This window comes from Podarcis bocagei (assembly GCF_964188305.1).
Source record: "Podarcis bocagei genome assembly, chromosome: 13".
In the NCBI taxonomy this organism is placed as follows: Eukaryota; Metazoa; Chordata; class Lepidosauria; order Squamata; family Lacertidae; genus Podarcis; species Podarcis bocagei.
In genome coordinates, this window is record NC_138138.1 from 22,369,056 (window position 1) to 22,387,294 (window position 18,239).

At 46.1% G+C, this 18,239-nt stretch overlaps 2 protein-coding genes across 5 annotated transcripts in view; one reads left to right on the top strand and one right to left on the bottom strand.

The window, feature by feature from the left end:
* Window positions 1-4,743: 4,743 nt before the first annotated feature.
* Window positions 4,744-11,478, bottom strand: ATP5MC1 (ATP synthase membrane subunit c locus 1). Of its 2 annotated transcripts, none has more exons than XM_081166980.1 (5): window positions 11,377-11,478; window positions 9,899-9,947; window positions 7,696-7,773; window positions 5,877-6,052; window positions 4,744-4,980 (listed from the first exon to the last, which is right to left on the bottom strand). In XM_081166980.1, the coding sequence occupies exons 2-5, from the start codon at window positions 9,935-9,937 to the stop codon at window positions 4,866-4,868; spliced, it is 408 nt and encodes a 135-aa protein (XP_081023106.1). In that variant the 5' UTR covers window positions 9,938-9,947; window positions 11,377-11,478; the 3' UTR covers window positions 4,744-4,865. The 2 variants fall into 2 exon arrangements, with proteins under 2 accessions (XP_081023106.1, XP_081023105.1); XM_081166979.1 differs by having other exon boundaries at window positions 11,290-11,428.
* A 227-nt stretch (window positions 11,479-11,705) lies between these two features.
* Window positions 11,706-18,239, top strand: part of CALCOCO2 (calcium binding and coiled-coil domain 2) — a 33,258-nt gene continuing 26,724 nt past the window's right edge. The window contains exon 1 of one of the 3 annotated variants that reach the window (XM_081166553.1): window positions 11,706-11,825. The gene's annotated coding sequence lies outside the window, so the exon portion shown is untranslated. Of the gene's footprint in view, window positions 11,826-16,464; window positions 16,621-17,245; window positions 17,270-18,239 lie in introns of those variants that run through there. The other 2 variants (XM_081166552.1, XM_081166556.1) reach the window with 2 other exon arrangements.

Sequence of the window (18,239 nt, forward strand, 5' to 3'; positions counted from 1 at the left end):
TTTTCCATGTCCCTTCTGCAGATCTTCTTCTTGTTTATACCTGCACTTCACTTTGTCTTTTGTTGATCTTTTTCTTAATTTCTTTCCTTTCTCATTGAGGAGTAGGTCTCGGGGAGACTCCAACCCAACAATATCTCCATCCCCCCTCAACAGGTCAGCCCATTCTCCACAGTCAGCACTGCAATCCAGAAAGTATTTAAAAGCATGTTTCAAAGTCCCTCCAAAGTTAAGAGCCCCCACAACTCCAGACCCCCCCTGGCCCAAAATCAAATCCCAAAAGCCAAAACGTCCCTGCCTAGGGGGATCCAACCAACTTCCCATCTCCAAGCCAAACAATGCTCCCTCTCTCCAAATCTGACTTTCTCCAGGTTCAGTCTTCAAAAACAGCAGCTTATGCTCCTGCAGGGCCTCAGGTCTCTCCATTTGTGTTACAACAACCTCCTCCATTATCTTCTGCACTTGCACTTGCCCTGTCAAAACAGATTCCTGGGTTGGTTCCTGAATGGTTTCTATGTGAGTATTCACTGTTTGTCCAAAAATTATTGACTGCAACAGTCATCAAATCCATCTTCTCATGCAGCTGCTCCAACAAAGCGCTTGTCTTGCAAAAAGCAAGCACCAAAACTTCTTCTAAACACATTCTTATCCAAGGTCAAAGTCTGGTCTCACGATCCTTAATCTCCACAGCTGTGAAATTCCCCAGATCAACTCCAGCAACAGTTTAACAAGCTCCCTCTAGAGGAGACAATTTCAATTTGTATCCATCTTTTGAAAGCAGGTCCAACAAAAGAAAATTACTTTTATTTTTCAAATATTTTGTTTCTTTTGGATGCAAAAGGCAACATTGGGATCAATATGTTTCTCTTTTTTAACTATCTGTCAAAAGACATTCCATTCACAGTCAATGAACTTCCCCCAAAATTTCTGTCTCTGACACCAAGTTCCCAGGTTTGAGATGGTGGAAATTTATCTTTCTTTACTCTCTCTCCTGCAGGCTTAAACAAACTAAGATTCCCCCCTCTTCTCCTGCTTCCAAGAGGGGTTTTGGTGGTTTTAACTGAAGGAAATTTAGTCCTTTATATACGACTTTCCAGACTTTAGCTTGCAAAATTTTTGCTTCAATCTATTTACAAAAGCGGAAGGCGGACTTCCTGTTTAGAACCTTCCCGCTTCGGTGCCAAATTAAAATGTTTCGCAGTCCAATTTTCCGTTCTACTCACGGGTACTTGTTTAGAGTCCAATTGTCCACAGGAAAAAGTCAGCGCTCTCCGGCAACGGCTGTGCGGCTTCACTCCGTAAAAGTAGCGGTCGATTCAAAACACCGCGCCACTTACCCCACTTCGCTTCGGATCCCCGAAAAAGGGTTTCCCTGCGAGTAGGGGAGGCGCTCTTGGTGTCAGCTGAATCCCACGTTCCCAGGCTTCCTCCGCCTGGGATTTTTGAGGGGTCTCCGCCTTCGCCGCGGCGACAAGACCCAATTTTCGCGGAGCAGGTTCCTCTCGGTCAGAGGAACTCCGCCATTGCCGATGGCGCTAACCCGGAAGTCTTGCTTTCTACTCTGCTTGCTTTCTACTCTGGCACGGGTGATGGTGTTAAAAGGGTGGGGTGTTTTCAAATCTCCATCAAGCTCCTCTCTCTCTCCTGTTGATTACTGCAGCAGCCATACCGTGAGGCTGCAGGAAAGGATGAGAGATGGGATTTCCCCCCATCTGTATTGCTGACAGACCATGCTCCCCCCCGCCTTGAAATCTTTCCATTACAGCTGCTCTCTTGCAGAGTAACTAATAGTACTCGACTTTGCTCCCCCCCCCCGATCAGTCTCTTTTCGCTTTGTGCCTTTTAGATTGTAAGCAGAGACTGTCTTATCGCTGACAACTGTCAGTCTTTAATTGTGGGAGGGGCTGGAAATTGTGATAAATAGAGAACTGAAACACAAGGGATCTTAGCTCATAAGTTATACAACCCTTTACCACTGAGGTGCTGGGCAGAAATTCAGCAGGCAAATCTTCTGAATTGCCATCTGTTCAGTTTCAGCAGGGAACAAGGCTTTTAGGCTGCAGTTCTACCTACATTTACTTGTGGGTAAGCCCCATTGAACTCAGTATATCAGTGCATAAGATTATGCTGTCAAAAGCGCAAGGTCCTTTCCAGGGGAATAAATCCCATCCTTGCAACAGGTAAGATTGGTCTGCCGTAGTTGAAACAAAATTAAAAAAAATCCTTCCAGTAGCACCTTAGAGACCAACTAAAGGTAAATGGACCCCTGACCACTAGGTCCAGTCGTGGCCGACTCTGGGGTTGCAGCACTCATCTCGCTTTACTGGCCAAGGGAGCCGGCGTACAGCTTCCGGGTCACGTGGCCAGCATGACTAGGCCGCTTTTGGCGAACCAGAGCAGCGCACGGAAACGCCTTTTACCTTCTCGCCGGAGCGGTACCTATTTATCTACTTGCACTTTGACGTGCTTTTGAACTGCTAGGTTGGCAGGAGCAGGGACCGAGCAACAGGAGCTCACCCTGTCGTGGGGATTCAAACTGCCAACCTTCTGATCACCACCCGCGTCCACAGATAGCAAACTTAGTTGGTCTCTAAGGTCCCATCCTTGCAGTATAGCTTATTTTGCACAGACTTTGGATGGACTGGGCATGGTTAATCCAAAGCACTGTGGCAAAAGGGGGAGGCAAAGGCTCAACGCCGCCCACTTTATTGGCCATTTTGCATTAATTCATGTGGGCCTCCCAAATTCTTGGATCTAGGAGCAACGTTGGAAAATCTGCTTTCAACATGGGGGCACAACAAAGCTCCAAGCCCTGCCCACAGAAGCGCCTCTTTCTGACGTCACGCCTTTACGTCACACCGGAACTGGCCGAAGACTGTTCCCTTTCAGGAACAGAGCGCCTCATTTGCATTGATAAACGTCATTTCACTGCCCCCTCCGCCTCAAACGCGCCGCTGATTCAGCCTCATACGCATTTGTACGCGAAAGCAGAGTTTCCACGCGACTTTTTTTTCCTCGCGCGAGTTGAAGAATCGAAGCTCAAACTCTCGCGCATGCGCAGCAGCAACCAACTAGGCCCTCCTGGGAAATTCCCTGTGAACGAGGTACAGCCCCGCCCCACGCTCCGTGCACTTTTCCCCGTTGGGTTCCCACCCCTACAACCGTCACCGCCCTCCCACAACCTCTTCACGTCTCTCTTACGTACATCTCTCTCACTCTCAACCGCCATTCACCATAGAGACTGCGCGTCCTCCATTCCCTAGAGTGTATCCTTGCTCCACCATAGAGCGCCCTAGAGCGTTCCCGGAAACGTCGGTATCAAAAGAAGCAGCGGCGCCCATGTAGTCAGGCACTTGGGGAAGCACTGGGTGTGCCTGTGGGTGTGTTTAGTGGCGGGGTGCCTGGGGTTAAAACCCCTTAAGGAAAAAGTACCCCTTTTTAGGCTGACGTTCTGTTGTTGTGAGTTAAATCTCTGCACTATTTAAGGGAAATCTTACCAAGTAAGTCCAGGAAAGCTCTGAAGGTCACCGAAGTTCTGCCCTTTAAGGGTTAGCAAAGTTCAAACGGAACCCCTCGCACTAAATAAAGTATGTTCGTTGTAGCTTTACTTAAGAAATCATAGAATTGTAGAGTTGGAAGGGACCACGAGGGTAATGTAGTCCAACCCCCTGCAATGCAGGTTTGTTTGTTTTTTGCCGAAGGTAAGGGCTCCAACCTATGACCTTCAGAATAACTTTAAAAATTAACTTCAAACAGACTGAACGAGGAAGAAGAAATGGGCTTATACGGAATCAGGCCATAGGAGATATATATATACACACACACATAATCTGCACATTTGGTACTTGCCAGGACTCATCGAAAGGAAATACAGGGTTAGGTGTCCTAAGGTTCAGACTGCCCTCACTGCCTTTATATAGGGAGGTTTTGAACAGGGATAAAAAGGCTCCCTTTTTCTGTACCACTCCAGGTTTTGTCACAAAACACAGAATTTTGGGGCTCAAAATGAGACTGACTTCCAAAACATTCGGAAACTAAGGCGCAGCTTTTGATTGGCTGCAGGAAGCTCCTGCAGCCAATTGCAATGTGTGGAATCCGTGTTGGACGTTCGGGTTCGAAAAGAATGTTAGCAAACCGGAACACTCACTTCCAGGTTTGCGACTTTCAGGACCCAGCCAGAACATTCGAGAACTAAGCTGTTCGAAAACCAAGGTACGACTGTAAATCTAAAAAGTCTTCATATATGAGATACTCATTGGCATGCCAATTTTATGAGGGATTGGAACTTACTAGTCTCAGGGTGCAGATAAGCTTGTTTAAATTTTGTAACCATGTATTTAAAGGTTCTGGGCTATCATACCCTTTCCAGTTGCTGAGGGCAGTAAACTTGCTTCAGTAGTATAGAGACAGATTATTTGAAAATAAGGTATGTCTCTCCCCTGCATGCAACTTCAGTATAGACCATCCTTCCTGTTCCTTAGGCAAACTCTGTATGGAATTGTGGGCCTGATGACATTCCAATTGTATCCTTCAAGCAGATTGTAGAACTGTTCTCTTCTCCACAATATTTCTTAGTGTCTGGGGGCTAATTGTGGCACTGAATTTTTAGCCAACTATATTTTATTGTAAATTACAACAGGACTGTGCCAGATTGATTCGGCACATTCTAATTTTTTCTTCCCCTTCTCAATATGTGTATATTTAAGAATTACGAGCAAACTTTTAGGATGAAAAGCACAAAACAAAAAACTTGAATCTTATTTATTTAGAGAAAGTTTGTTTAAATCTGTTAACACCCTGGCAAGGGAGGCAGGCTCAAACTGGAGAGGACACAGACAGACAGCAGCTGCAGCGTAGCTCCAAGGCTTTCACATGGCAAACAAAATGAGGAATGCCACCATCAAACAGAAGAGCCCCATGGCCTCTGAGAGGGCAAAACCCAGGATAGCGTAAGAAAACAGCTGCTGCTTGAGGGATGGGTTCCTGTAGGTAGAACAGAAGAGAAATCTGTAAGGTAAAATCCCATTGGCTTTTCCAAAATAAAAAGCTGCAATAGGCTTCCCAAGCCCACTCTTGAAAATGTATTTGTAGAACCTCAGAGTGAACACGGGGAAAGCTTTGTTAACTAACAGTCATAAATATATCCACCACATCTCACTTAAAAGGTGTTTAGATTGTTCTTAGATTAAAGGTATACAACCATGGAAATCTGCTTTACAAAGAACCACATATTTCAAGCCTTGTCATTAGTAATTTGTGGTTCATAGAGAGTTGAAGGAGAGGCAAGACAGAAGACTGGGGGGAAGCATCCCTTAATTTAAATTCTGAAATACATGGGTACATTCTAATAAATCATACTATGTTCCAAAATCTGTGAAGATACTTTGTCTGAATACAAACATTTATGTGCTCACATACTTTCAAACCACGGACACACTTCACCAAACAGGAACATTTAGAGAGAGAAAATATTCTTCAATCCATACACAGACAATAATCGCTTCTTTAGCACAAAAAATATTACATTGAGAATGGAAAGACAATAACCCAGCTGGTATGAGCACTGTGTGTATAATACAAGCTGATTCTTACACTGAAGGTAACTTTGGTTATGATCTTTTTAACAGTGACACCTTTGACACTATTGGTTTGAAAAAGGTATTTTTCTCATCAACAAGACACTTGACAAGAAAATTCCATGCAGATTACACCAATTCTCTTCTATTGCAGCTTTTCCTAGCTGGAGTTTCCAATCACTGTCAGCTGCTTTAAAAAACTGCTTATCCCAAGAGGAATGCATTTGTGGTAAAAGTCTTCATAAAAAAAATCTAAACTGCCAGCTGAAACAAAGCAGAAATGCTTTCCCCAAGCTAACTTACCTGGCATAACCAATGATTAAACTGCCAAACACTGTCCCAATCCCAGCTCCTGAACCAGCTACCCCCACAGTAGCAGCACCAGCACCGATGAATTTAGCAGCAGTATCAATATCACGGGAGACAGCACTGGTTTGGAATTCCCGATGAGCTAGCTGACGATTCAAAACTCCAAAAGGCTGTGGAGGAAGCAAGTAATTAGCATGATTTATATCAGTCACTTTAAGCCTCCAAATCATTTTCTCTTCCTAACAGCGTTTAATCCAGATGTTCCCAAACAATGGGTGGGTAGACATCAGGCTGGCAGGACCTACTTGTGTTTCTTTATTAGAACCTTGAAGCCAACCAGGGCCTCCACTGGGGGCAGGTGGAAAATAGCAGCTCAGCTTGATGGATCACTAAGTATGAAGAACAGGGCTGGCTCAGCCTATGGATTTGTGATCCGCAAGAGAACCAAGCTTGCAATTTCTTTCAGAAAATAAATCTTTTCCCAGTAAGCTAACTGTGGGTGGGGCTTTTTACAGTTGCTGATATTGTTAAGAGAGTCAGGAATCCTTGCCAAACAGATCCCAGGCTGCCTTCTGCCCACCTCCAGGGCAGGGGAAGGACATACCCAAGACAGGGTAGAGAAGAAAGAAGGGAAGAGGCAATGGCCTTGGACACAGACTACTAGTTTTCTAAGCATTGGCTGTGGGGGAGTGGGGAGAGAGAATAGCAAATAATGCCACTTAGGTGTCTCTGCCAGGTCATGGGCTGGAACAGAAATGCAGGTCTCTAGCAGACGTAACTGTTGTTCAGTCACCCTATTGAAACCTTAAGGGTGTGTGTGAAATGACCTCCCTTGTAATCTAGTTAAGAGATGTAGCAACCACTGAACCACAACTATGCAGATTCTGAAAATCTGTTTGATGTACAAACAGAGATATGCCTACCACACATACAAAGAATACCAATTCTTAATGTTCCCCAATCCAGTAGGAGTAAAAGGGAATTCTGGGGGAAACTACTCAATGTAAACGACAGAATAGCAATGAAAGTTTCATGAAGGCTTAAATTTATGCAATTTCCTATCCAAAAGGTTTTTTAAAATGAGCAAGGAGGGTGACCAGTTGAAACACAAGTTAAGTTTTTCAACCCTGTGTAACAGCATGCTTTTTTTAAAATGAAGGACATAATGGTTTTGAAGTAGTGCTTGCTTTTGAATTTTTAAAATATTAACATGGACTCTAACAAATCAACAAGACAGTAGCTTCTGCCAGGAAAAAAAATGTCCCTTCTTATAGTATGCTGATGGTGTAGAAGAGCTTCTGCAGGATTTATTCCAGTATTGCTCACACTAGGCCAAGTGCAGGGAACCGTTGATGCTCCAGTTGTTGCTGAACTCCAACTTGCATCAAGGCCAATGGCAAAAGATGATGGGAGTTGAAGTTTAGCAACTTTTGGAGAGCCACAGTTCCCCCACACCTTTTCTAGGTCACAAGGGAAGAGACTTTTTACACCAGCACTACTACACTTTTTCAGAGGGGTGAAACTGGTTTAATTACGCATGGCAGCATCGGTTCCTCTTCTAGATACTCTGATGGAAGCTAAGCTGTCAATGTCATGTAAGAGGCAGCTAGTGCTAACCTTCGAGTTTGAAAGCAAAGAAGTTAATATTGTTCTCACATCATGAGAAAATAATGTATAGAGTTTTATTGTTTGGCTGTAGTTTGGGATCACTGCATGATGCTTTTAACCATTTTTTTGTTCCTTTTTGTAAAGAAAATCAAGGTGCAAACAAAACCTGAAGATAGCAATGAGGAGTCATGCTGTTTATTCCTACCTGCAGAGTCTGAGTCTCTGGCCTGCTCAATATAGAAAGGGAAGCTGGCCTGGTTAGAGCCCGAGAACAGCAGCGGAACTGGAAAGAAAAACATTAAATTCATATCAGGATATAAAGAACTGCTCTATTCAGAGACCAATGACACTCAGCTCTATCTACTGATGGATGGCCACACCAACTCGGCCCCTTACACACTGACCAGATGCTTGGAAGCTGTGGCTGGATGGTTTCGTGGGAGCCGATTGAAACTAAATCCTTCGAAGACAGAGGTCCTATGGCTAGGTCGGGATAGCATGGGGATGAGGGACCAACTCCCTTCTCTTGCGGGGGCCCAATTAGTGCCATTGCCTTCCGTTAAGAGTTTGGGTGTAGTCCTTGACGCCTCCCTTTCCATGGAGGCGCAAGTCACAGCAACAGCCAAGGCGACATTTTTCCACCTTCGCCGCATCAAGCAGTTGGTCCCTTACCTTTCCCGCCCCGACCTGGCCACAGTGATCCATGCGACAGTCATCTCCAGGCTTGACTACTGTAACTCGCTCTACGCGGGGCTGCCCTTGAAGCTGTCCCAGAAACTCCAGCGGGTACAGAATGCTGCAGCGAGGCTCCTCACAGCGTCTCTGCCATGGGAGCATATTCATCCAGTGCTTTTCAAGCTGCACTGGCTCCCGGTGGAGTACAGGGTCAGATTTAAGGTGCTGCTTTTGACCTTTAAAGCCCTTCACGGCCTAGGACCCTCGTACCTACGGGACCGCCTCGCCTGGTATGCCCCACGGAGAGCCTCAAGGTCCATAAATAACAACACCCTAGTGGTCCCAGGCCCTAAGGAAGTTAGATTGGCTTCAACCAGAGCCAGGGCCTTTTCAGCACTGGCCCCAACTTGGTGGAACGCTCTGTCTCATGAGACCAGGGCCCTGCAGGATCTGATCTCTTTCCGCAGGGCCTGTAAGACAGAGTTGTTCCGCCTGGCCTTTGGATTGGAGCCAATTTGATTCCCTCCGCCCCCTTTTTCTTTTTTCTTTTCCTTCTCCTGCAATGAGGCTCCATTTTAATATTTTAATGTTCCATTATTTTAATGTTGTATTTTATTTTTGTTTTTAAGTTGTAATCACTCATCTTGTTTTTATTATTGCTTGTAAGCCGCTCTGAGCCCGGCCTTGGCTGGGGAGGGCGGGGTATAAATAAAAAATTATTATTATTATTATTATTATTATTAATGCAATCTGTTCTGACTGACAGTGGCTCTTCAGCATCATAGCCAAATATATTTCCTAGCTATCCCACTTGATCCTTCAAATGGTAGATTTTAAGGATTTAACTTGTTATTAGATACTTGCAAGATTTATCCTACACCAGTGAGCTGAGGCCTTCCCCCCAACTGGTGATGAGGCACTTCTGTGCTGATCAGAAGGCAGTTCTCTCTCAAGACAGGTATGCCTATTCATCATATAATGTAAATTCTCTGTGGCAGGAGATTCTAGATCTTGCTTGAATACACAGCTTCTCTCATATTGGAAAGGACATATATGTGCAAGAGGGAAAGTATTCATTGCTGCCTATTAAACCTAGCTAGAGACTCTAGACATGGGCAGTAGTCTTCCTAATACTATTTGTATCAGGACTTGTGCACTCAAATATTTTTGTCCATTTTTAAAAAAACAATCATTAGCTGCTTTGGGGGTCCACATGAATTGATATCAAATGAACTGAACAGATCTTTCTGATCAACTCACATCAGCCCTAGTCAGCATGGCCAATGGTCAGGGATGATGGGAGCTGTTGTCCAAAAATATCTGGAGGGTCACAAGTTCCCCCATACCTGCCATAAATTCATTCTCATAGGTAAAAAACCATTTACTGGTTCACCTTACAGAGTCCGAATTACTTCCAAGATAGAGATGTTTTGTTTTGTTTTCTAAACTGGAACAGAGTTGGTCACTCACCGAGGGCTATTATAGAAATGCATGGGCAGGAAGACTAAGGATTTATTGGCTTGTAACTTTTATTAACTTTTTTGTAAGTCTGGTTTAACATACCCTTCAGAAACTATTGTTGACTGAGTTCAAATGACATATTAAACAGCTCACTCTTAGTTTTTCCTCTTTAAAGAGATTTTACCCATTGTAACGATGAATAATATGAGGAGTGTCAGATACTAAAGTAACCTAAGATACACTAAGGCACTTGCAAGCCAAAAATTCCTTACCAGAGCTGGCGAAGCCAGGAGAGCTACTGGAGTCTGCATTCTGATGATCCTGAATAAAGGGGGAAAGTCACATTTTACAAAAACACCCACTGAATACTCTCACAACTAAGAGGGAAAGCCCAGTGTGTGGACAAAATGGAGTACATTTCCTTATCTGTTTCAGTATAGCTTTTTATTAAGATTTTGCAAACTAAGTCCAGAATTAAAGGAGGAGGACAGAATGGCCTTGAAAGAACACTATTAATGGAGAGTCCACTTATTCACAAAGAGCAAGGAAGAAGCAGATAGCTTGTAACTGCATCAGTGACCTCCAACTATGGACAGACACCACAGATAAGGTGACAGACATGAAACCTGTCAGGGGAAAGGCAGATGACAATCTAAGCTATGTTTGTCCAACACAACATTGCTTCTTACAGCAATTAGGCACTCAAAAATGGCATTTGACTTTGTAATTGATTGAAAGAAGGGTGTTTAAGAGAAACTGTGCATAGCTAGGAGCCACAAAAAGCACAATTAGGTAACAGGACTTGCAGAAAGTTAGCCAATATTTCAAAGCTGTAGCTGTCCCCCTGAAAACAACCCCATCTGGAACAGGATCGTTGTGGGCTACAAAGCCTTTTGCCCCATCCTGAATCTACCAGCTTCCCAAATCCTTTCCCATTTTGTAGGTGGCATCCCAATGACCGCCTCCACCATCTACATCTTTGTTAACTTCCAGCACTGAAGAAGACATTGGCCGGTTCTCTTCACGTTAGTTGCCCTTTGCACACCTGCCGCCTGCAAACACACCCCGTTTAGCTCCACAGCATTCCCCTAGTCCTTCATCTATGCCTTCGCCCTGCCCTTCCAGAGAAACATTCACAGGCAGACAAAACCGGTAACTAACAGGCCGGTTGCACTAGAAGCCATCTCGCCCTGGAGTTTCTATCCCACATGAAGGACTTGGTCCACCATCTAGTCTAGCATGTCCGTTAGCAAGCAGGCCAATGAACTGAGGGGGCAAGCGAGACTCTTCCAACCTCGGGGTGGTGGCTTCGAGCCCCACGCTGCGCGAACGATCCCTGCATTATTGCAAGGGGCCGGACTTGATGGCCCTCGCGGTCCCTTCCCAATTCTACGATTCCGCGACTGCAGCAACCTACGCCGCTCAGCCGTCAAAAGGCGCCCCTAAGAAGCAGCGAGTGATTCACTCGCGACGAGACGGGACGCCTTTTAACTGCTGTTCCCAATTCAAACGGGCCTTCGGGATGAAGGGAGCCGCGAACGGCGCGCTCGTGGGAACAGACCCGAGCACCGGGGTCTCCCCGCTCCCCGTGCAGCCGCTTCACCCTCACGGGAGGCCCCGGGACCAGGCGGGCGCCCTCCCCGCTTCCCCTGCACACACTCACCTTCGGGGACGAAGAAGGGCTGCACCGAACCTCAAAGTCGCGGCTCTCCTGACTGGACCCAGCCAAGCCCCTCCCGCCCTCGCTCACCTTGCCAATGTACCACAGCGTCCTCCGCTCCTATTGGCCGCCGCGACGCAAGGAACGCTGCCCGGCGGGGCCCCGGTGGCTCACGGGAGACGGAGCCTCACCGCCGCCCGCTATTGGCTGCCGGACCCTCGCGCTCGCGCCCCTCTGCGTGCGGATTGGGCAACTCTGAAGGATCGCGGGTCCCCCATTGGCCGGCCGCAAAACCCTCCCCTTCTCCTCCCCTCCCACTGCTCCCGGGAGCGTTCCACCGAGCGCGTCAGAGGAAGGAGACCAGAGAGGGTTGAGTCACGTGCTTTTGTTCTTTCTTCACAGGCTGGAGGTGACTGCGCGGCGGCGAAGCGCTCGAGGAGTCACGTGGTGTCGGGGAGGGGCGGAGAGCGGCGCGCCTCAGATCGTGACGTGGAAGAAACTGCGCGTGCCGCAGTGCCGTATCGTGTGTAGAGATTCAGGCACGTCACGTGTCTGCTTTGCTAGGTGTTCCGTTGCTGGGAATTGGTTGTGAGTTCCTAATGAGTGCACACTTAGGGATGATACCCTCCAAAGTGGACGCGGCTTGATCTCGCTAGATCAGGCATAGGCAAACTCGGCCCTCCAGCTGTTTAGAGACTGCAATTCCCATCATCCCTGACCACTGGTCCTGTTAGCTAGGGTTGATGGGAGTTGTAGTCCCAAAACATCTGGAGGGCCGAGTTTGCCTACGCCTGTTTTAGTTCTTTCTAATGTATGCTCTGGTGAATGTGGAGCGCTGACTCCATTGAAGAGAATTGTGTGGGAGTCGAAATGGACGCTTTATCAGTGCTGTTGCAGCCGTGGCGGTCCATTCATAGGAGGATCACTGCTGCAGTTATCAAGGTGATGCTTGATACAGTGGTACCTCGGGTTACATACGCTTCAGGTTACAGACTCTGCTAACCCAGAAATAGTACCTCAGGTTAAGAACTTGGCTTCAGGACGAGAACAGAAATCGTGCTCCGTTGGCGCAGCAGGAGCAGGGACGCGGACTTAGAAAAAATATTGGGGGGGCCCGGGAAAGCTCATGAATAATAAATAAGCTCATGAATATGCAAATAAAGTGGCTCCGGCCCTAAATAGGGCAAGCCACGCCCCCCAGCCAGCCGATTGGCTGGCTGGGAGGTGTGGCCAGTCGGGATTCCCCTGTTCTCGCGGGATTTCCGGCAGTGCCTCCGATTAGGGCGCGCGGCTGGCTGGCTGGCGAAGGAGCAGGTGAGGAGGAGGCGGGGGACGGCGGCGGCGCTCTGCTGAAAGGGCGCCCGCCCGAGATTATTGGGGGGGCTGAGCCCCCCCAAAAATTTTTTTGAGGGGGCTCGAGCCCCCTCAAGCCCCATGGAGTCGGCGCCTATGAGAGGAGGCCCTATTAGCTAAAGTGGTGCTTAAGGTTAAGAACAGTTTCAGGTTAAGAACGGTCCTCCGGAATGAATTAAGTACTTAACCCAAGGTACCACCGTACATGCTTGAGCCAGGCTGTCTAGTAAACCCCCTAGTCTCCAGCGGGATTTGCTTCCCAGATAGGATCGCAGTCTTAGACTGCAACCCCATTTGTTTTGGAATAAGCCCCATTGAATTCAATGGGAGTTATTCTGAGTAGCCATGGCTAGGATTGGAGCCTAAACAATGTAAGCAGTGCTGGCGGGGGCCTCCTCAAGGGCCCACAGTGCCAGCACCTTATTTTCCAAAAGAAAAGCACTAGTTAAAAGGGTGGCACTTAACTATAACAACTTCATGGTGAGTATCGGCACCTTTTTTCTAGAAGAAAAGCACTGTGCTTAGGTAATTAAGGGGTTAGCACCATAGAGTATGCTGCCCTGCCAGGCTTGGTTAGGTAGTTCCTCTCCCCTCACATTGGAGGAATGTAATTAAGCCTATTGTTTCCCTTCAGTCTACCTGAGCTCAGCATGTGAACAGGTTTTGAAAATGTAAATACATTTGAAAATACTTTTTTTCTGTTTAAGCTGACTCTCCTCTTGTCCCTGCACCTCCATCCCTACCATGGAGACACCCAACTTACTCCATATTACTCTGGCTGGCAACTAGATTTGCCATGTTACCGTACTTTAAAGAGCAGTCAAACTGATACTATTTCCAAAAGAAAGATCCATCACCTTCTTGTATATAGTTTTAAAAGTTTTGTTTCAGCAGCGGTTTCTGTACAAACCTCCTGGAGCAAGCTGAACTCTCCACTTACCCCATCAGTTGATATACCTTGCTCCAGCAAAAGAGCAATCAGGAAGTCCCTTTAAGCCCCTAATTCCTTCGTAGCTACTTGAGGAACATGTCCCATACCTCGCCTGTGACATCAGGTGTAGGGCAGGTGGGCATGGTTTGCTAGGAATGGCTTCTCAGGCCAAATTGAGACCCCCGTCAAGCCCAATTCCTCATTCCTACTTTATTTGGCATAGATTTAAATGCCCATAGTGATCTTATTGATAGATATGTCTGTCCACGCACCTACCAGCAGGAGGAGACATTAACCTATCTTCTTTGGAAACAGTTAATGTTAACTCCTTTCTTGAGAATGGCTGCCCAAGGTAGATACATTGTTTAGAAGTTGTTTCCGCAGGTGACACTGGGGCTGCAATTCTGAATTCTGCATGTCTTTAAAGTGGACGTCTGTAAGACTCGGCTGTAATCATAAGCATCATTATGAGAAAGTAAGTCCCATTTAACCACAGGCTTGTAATTACTAGACTGAGACTCAGGTCTAGTTTCCACTTCCAATAGAATGTTTCAGGGCTGGCTCAGGATGTTTTGCCACCTGAGACAAAACAGAGCATGGTACCCCTGGCACCTTCGCTTTCCACTGCAGTCATCTGAGGCAACTGGTGGCGGCCCATGAAAGCCCCAGTATGCTGAAGACAGTGGGGGAGAAAAAAGGAGGCCAGCGTGGAGAAGGCGGGCAACAAATGCAGGAGGTGGCAAGCTCCTCAGGACAGGGCTTTGCCACCCTTCCCAGCTGTCACCACCTGAGGCGACTGCCTCAGCACGCCTCATGGGTGGGCCAGCTCTGGAACATTTATTTTTTCTTCTCCAGGATAGAAATGAGAACTGCCTTTAGGAATAAATACAGAAAATGTGGGGTTTGTGTGTGTCCCCCCCTTCTTTAAGAAGAAGAGTTTGTTTTGTGTCTTGTTGTTGTTGTTTTTTAAAGAAGTTGGACATCTAAAGCTGTAATGTGACTGCACACAAGGTCATGAAACACAAGGTTTCTTTGTGCAACTGAATGCTGAATTTTGGCAGGGTGCAAGTCTGGGTGTGCAATTTAAGGAGACTGACCTTTGCTACAGCTTGACTGGTATTCTGTATGGGTGATTTTTGACTTGAAGTACTTTGATCTGTAGTGTTAAAGCTGGACTGTTTTGCAGAGTTGTTGTACAGTGGTACCTTGGTTTGCATACGTCTTGGTTTGCATACGTTTTGGATTACAAACATGTCAAACCCGGAAGTGCGTGTCCTGGTTTGCAACCTTTTTTTTGGATTACAACCCATTTTTGGGGGATTATGAACAAATTTTTTTTGGAGGCCTCATTGGCAAAACCACGCCTTGGGTTATAACCTGTCTTGGTTTACAAATGGACTTCTGGAATGGATTATGGTTGTAAACCAAGGTACCACTGTATTCTGCCTCAGCCTGACACCCCACCCCCCAACCTGCAATAAGGATATAACAAGGCTGACAGTGCCGCCGGATTGTTGTAAATCACTTAGCTTCAGTACCAACCTGTGTTATTAACATAGCTTTACATTGCCACTGTGTTAACAGCTTCTACTCCCACAACCTGCTATATGGTGGGAAATGGACTGAATTGGCCATGAAATTTGCACAGGCATGGCTATTATCTAAAACTTAGGACTTTAAAAAATAATGTAGGTTGAAACCTGTACACATTTACCTGGGAATAAGTTCCACTTCCATTTACTTCTGAATTCAGTTGCATTTACATCTCAGTAGATATTCATAGGATTTTGCTGTTCATATTTCACGCCAAACCATTCCTGAGTGAGGAAAAGCAGCAGCTCCTCTCCTGGACCTTTCTTTTCATGGGAAATCACACTGCTATGTAATCACAGCTATATTAAAAGCTTAGGCTTCTGCACTGATTTCTATGGGCGGCCCTCACTTTCACCAGGGTGGGGGGAGAGGATATAAAAATGCCTTTGCCAATGGAACCCCATAAATTGACTATAGAGACAATAAGTTAATGCCTCTTTCCATTTATGTTTTTTAATCTGTGTATTAAACTCAGTGGGACTTACTTTTGAGTAAATGTAATTAAGACTGGCCTATAAAAACCTCATTAGAATTCTTCACATTTATAAAGCCAATGAAAAGCTGTATGCCTTTGGGCATTTTCACCAGAACCTGTTCATATGTACTTGGGAAGGAAATCCCACTTAATTAAATTAGATTTCTTTTTAATTAAATGTCTGTTCGACTTCATAAATGTCCTAAGGAGAGTAATCCTGTGCACATTTATTCAGAAGTAAATCGCACTGCGTTCCAGATAAATGTGCTATCTAGTTGCAGGCTTAGTCGTAGTTCATTGGTAGAGCATCTGGCATCTCTGGGTAAGTTAAGGAGAGGCTCCCTTTCTGAAACCTTGGAGAGCTGCTGCCAGCCAGTGTTGACAGTACTGAACCAGATGGAGCACTGGGTGTAAGGCAGTTTCCCACAACGGTTCAGTGGAAGTTCCTCATTCCATTTAGACGCACAACCAGCAAATGCCACTCACTCAATGTCATTTGAGAAGCACATTACATTTGTGAAGGTGGGCACCCGGTTTTAAACTGGTTCCTTCTCCTTTCTGCCCCACACTGACTACCAATATTCACCAGTGACACTCTCAGGACTATCCAGTTATAAGCTGAACTGCCTTTTGCTCCAATTGAATACTAAAGCACGGTTTTCCCTGGGGGAATGCAACAAGGCAAGAGGAAGTGTGGATAAGCCTTGGAAAGCAGCTTGGCTCGCAAAGGGCTTCAGGCGTTGAAGAGCTCTTGCTCCACTGCTTCACAAAACTACACTTCCCAGCATTCCCTGCAAAGGGTGGTGCCTTCAGCTGTAAGTTTCCAGGCTGGGGGCTGTCCGATGACTGAGAGTATCAAGTTTCTCCCCTTTGCTAATCAGCGTCAGCTTCTCTGTTTTAGTAGGAAGTAGCAACTGATCTGTCCTGTAGATTCTCGCATCGCTAGGAAGGGGGCTGTTTGGCTTCTTCTCCACTTGGAAGGGTGAGTAGGCAGTTAAGAGTTACCCCACTCTTAGCAACAAGTCATCTCTTTCCTGAGCAGCGCCCTTTTCCAACTGGGACTGGGAAGGGGGTAGTTTGATTTATTTTATAAAGTGTGTCGCACATTGAGGAAGAGAGCTAGCTGCGCACTGGGGGTGCTAAGTGCAGGAAGGAGGTCAGGCGGTGATGGCAACCGGTTGCAATCTTATGTCATGCGCTTGCCTTGTGTTTTGCTTTGCCATTACACAGAGGAAGCAATCTTTCACTTGATCAGGCTACTTCTAGATTGGAGCTTTCCAAATTTTTCATGTCGGTGACATGCTTTTTAGACATGCATCATTTCGTGATGCACTAATTCAGTTTTACTAGCAAGCCAGAGGTTAAGCCAAGCCCTTTCCCGTCCTGTGAGAAGCGTGGGGAGCGTTTGCGCAACACACCTACACACTGCAGCCAACACACTAACGTGTCGCGACACACAGTTTAGAAAGCTCTTTTCTAGATGTTGTGGACTGCAACCCTCACCAGCCCTGACAGTGGCTGATGGGAGCTTCAGCCAACAACAACAACAACAACAACAACAACAACAACAACAACAACAACAACAACATGTCACTATTCTGAGTGACACTGAACAGATCCACGCTGTACAAGTATGTGTTCTACCTAGTTCTACCTACCTACCTGAGGTACCAAGTATGAGTTCTACCTACCTATTCTAGTTATTTAGGATAAAAGAAGTTGTGGGTTGGGGTAACAAGATTGTTTGTTTGTATTAAAGTGAGGTAGTGTTGGAAAAAGTTACCTGCAAAATAGCCATCATTATGATGGGTGGTGAAGAAGGGCTTGTAAGTATCTTAGCCGTGTTATAGAAGTCCTTTTTCCGTGAGGCCCGGGCTGCCCAGCGTGACGTTCTTTTCCCCATAAGAGTGAATGTCACACTGTTCAGTTCTGTGAGAAGAAATAAGGGCATGCACTTGGACCTCACATCTAAATTGTCACTGAGTGGTATCCAGCCTCCAAAGCAGGGGTAGCAATGTGGTACCCTATAACTCCCATCATTTCTGGCCATTGGCCATGCTGGCTGGGGCCGGTGGTGTTCCCTGACATCTGAAAGGCACCACGCTGCATATCCCTGCAGTAAGGCATTAAATACATTATTACAGTCACAACATGGTTTAGGCGTTTGGAATGGAATATTCGTGTTGGTTCTGTCGCGTTACAGAACAGCTTGTGACCTGTTTAAACAGTGTGTGATCGCCTTTGTGTAACTTGCATGCCGAGCCTCAAGTTGCAAAGTTAAAAGGAAATGCTTTCTGGGGAAGCATTCGTCCCCCCACTTATAAAAAAAAAATTAGGCATCTAGCACAGGAAATATGTAATGTCCCCCAACAGAAGCATTGGGATGGTGTGTTACTGCAGCAGTATATTGGTTGTGCTGGAGCTGGTAATCTGGAAGCAACTTGAAAAGAAACAGAAACAAGAATGTATAAGACGCAGTGTGGCGTAGTGAATAAGCATATGAGTTGGAAAGTCCAGGGTCAAATATCTTTTCCGCTGTAAACATTGCAAGCTGCCATGTGTCAGCATCGACCCTCAATCTTGCCTGTCTTGCAGTACTGT

Bases quoted from the DNA above. Each gene is read 5' to 3' on its own strand.
- ATP5MC1 (XM_081166980.1), bottom strand. From the start codon at position 9,937: ATGCAGACTCCAGTAGCTCTCCTGGCTTCGCCAGCTCTG. The intron at 6,053-7,695 runs GTAGGAATAAAC...CTTCCTCCACAG, and splicing joins CAGAGACTCAGACTCTGCAG to CCTTTTGGAGTTTTGAATCG. The intron at 4,981-5,876 runs GTAAGTTAGCTT...TTCTACCTACAG, and splicing joins TTAATCATTGGTTATGCCAG to GAACCCATCCCTCAAGCAGC.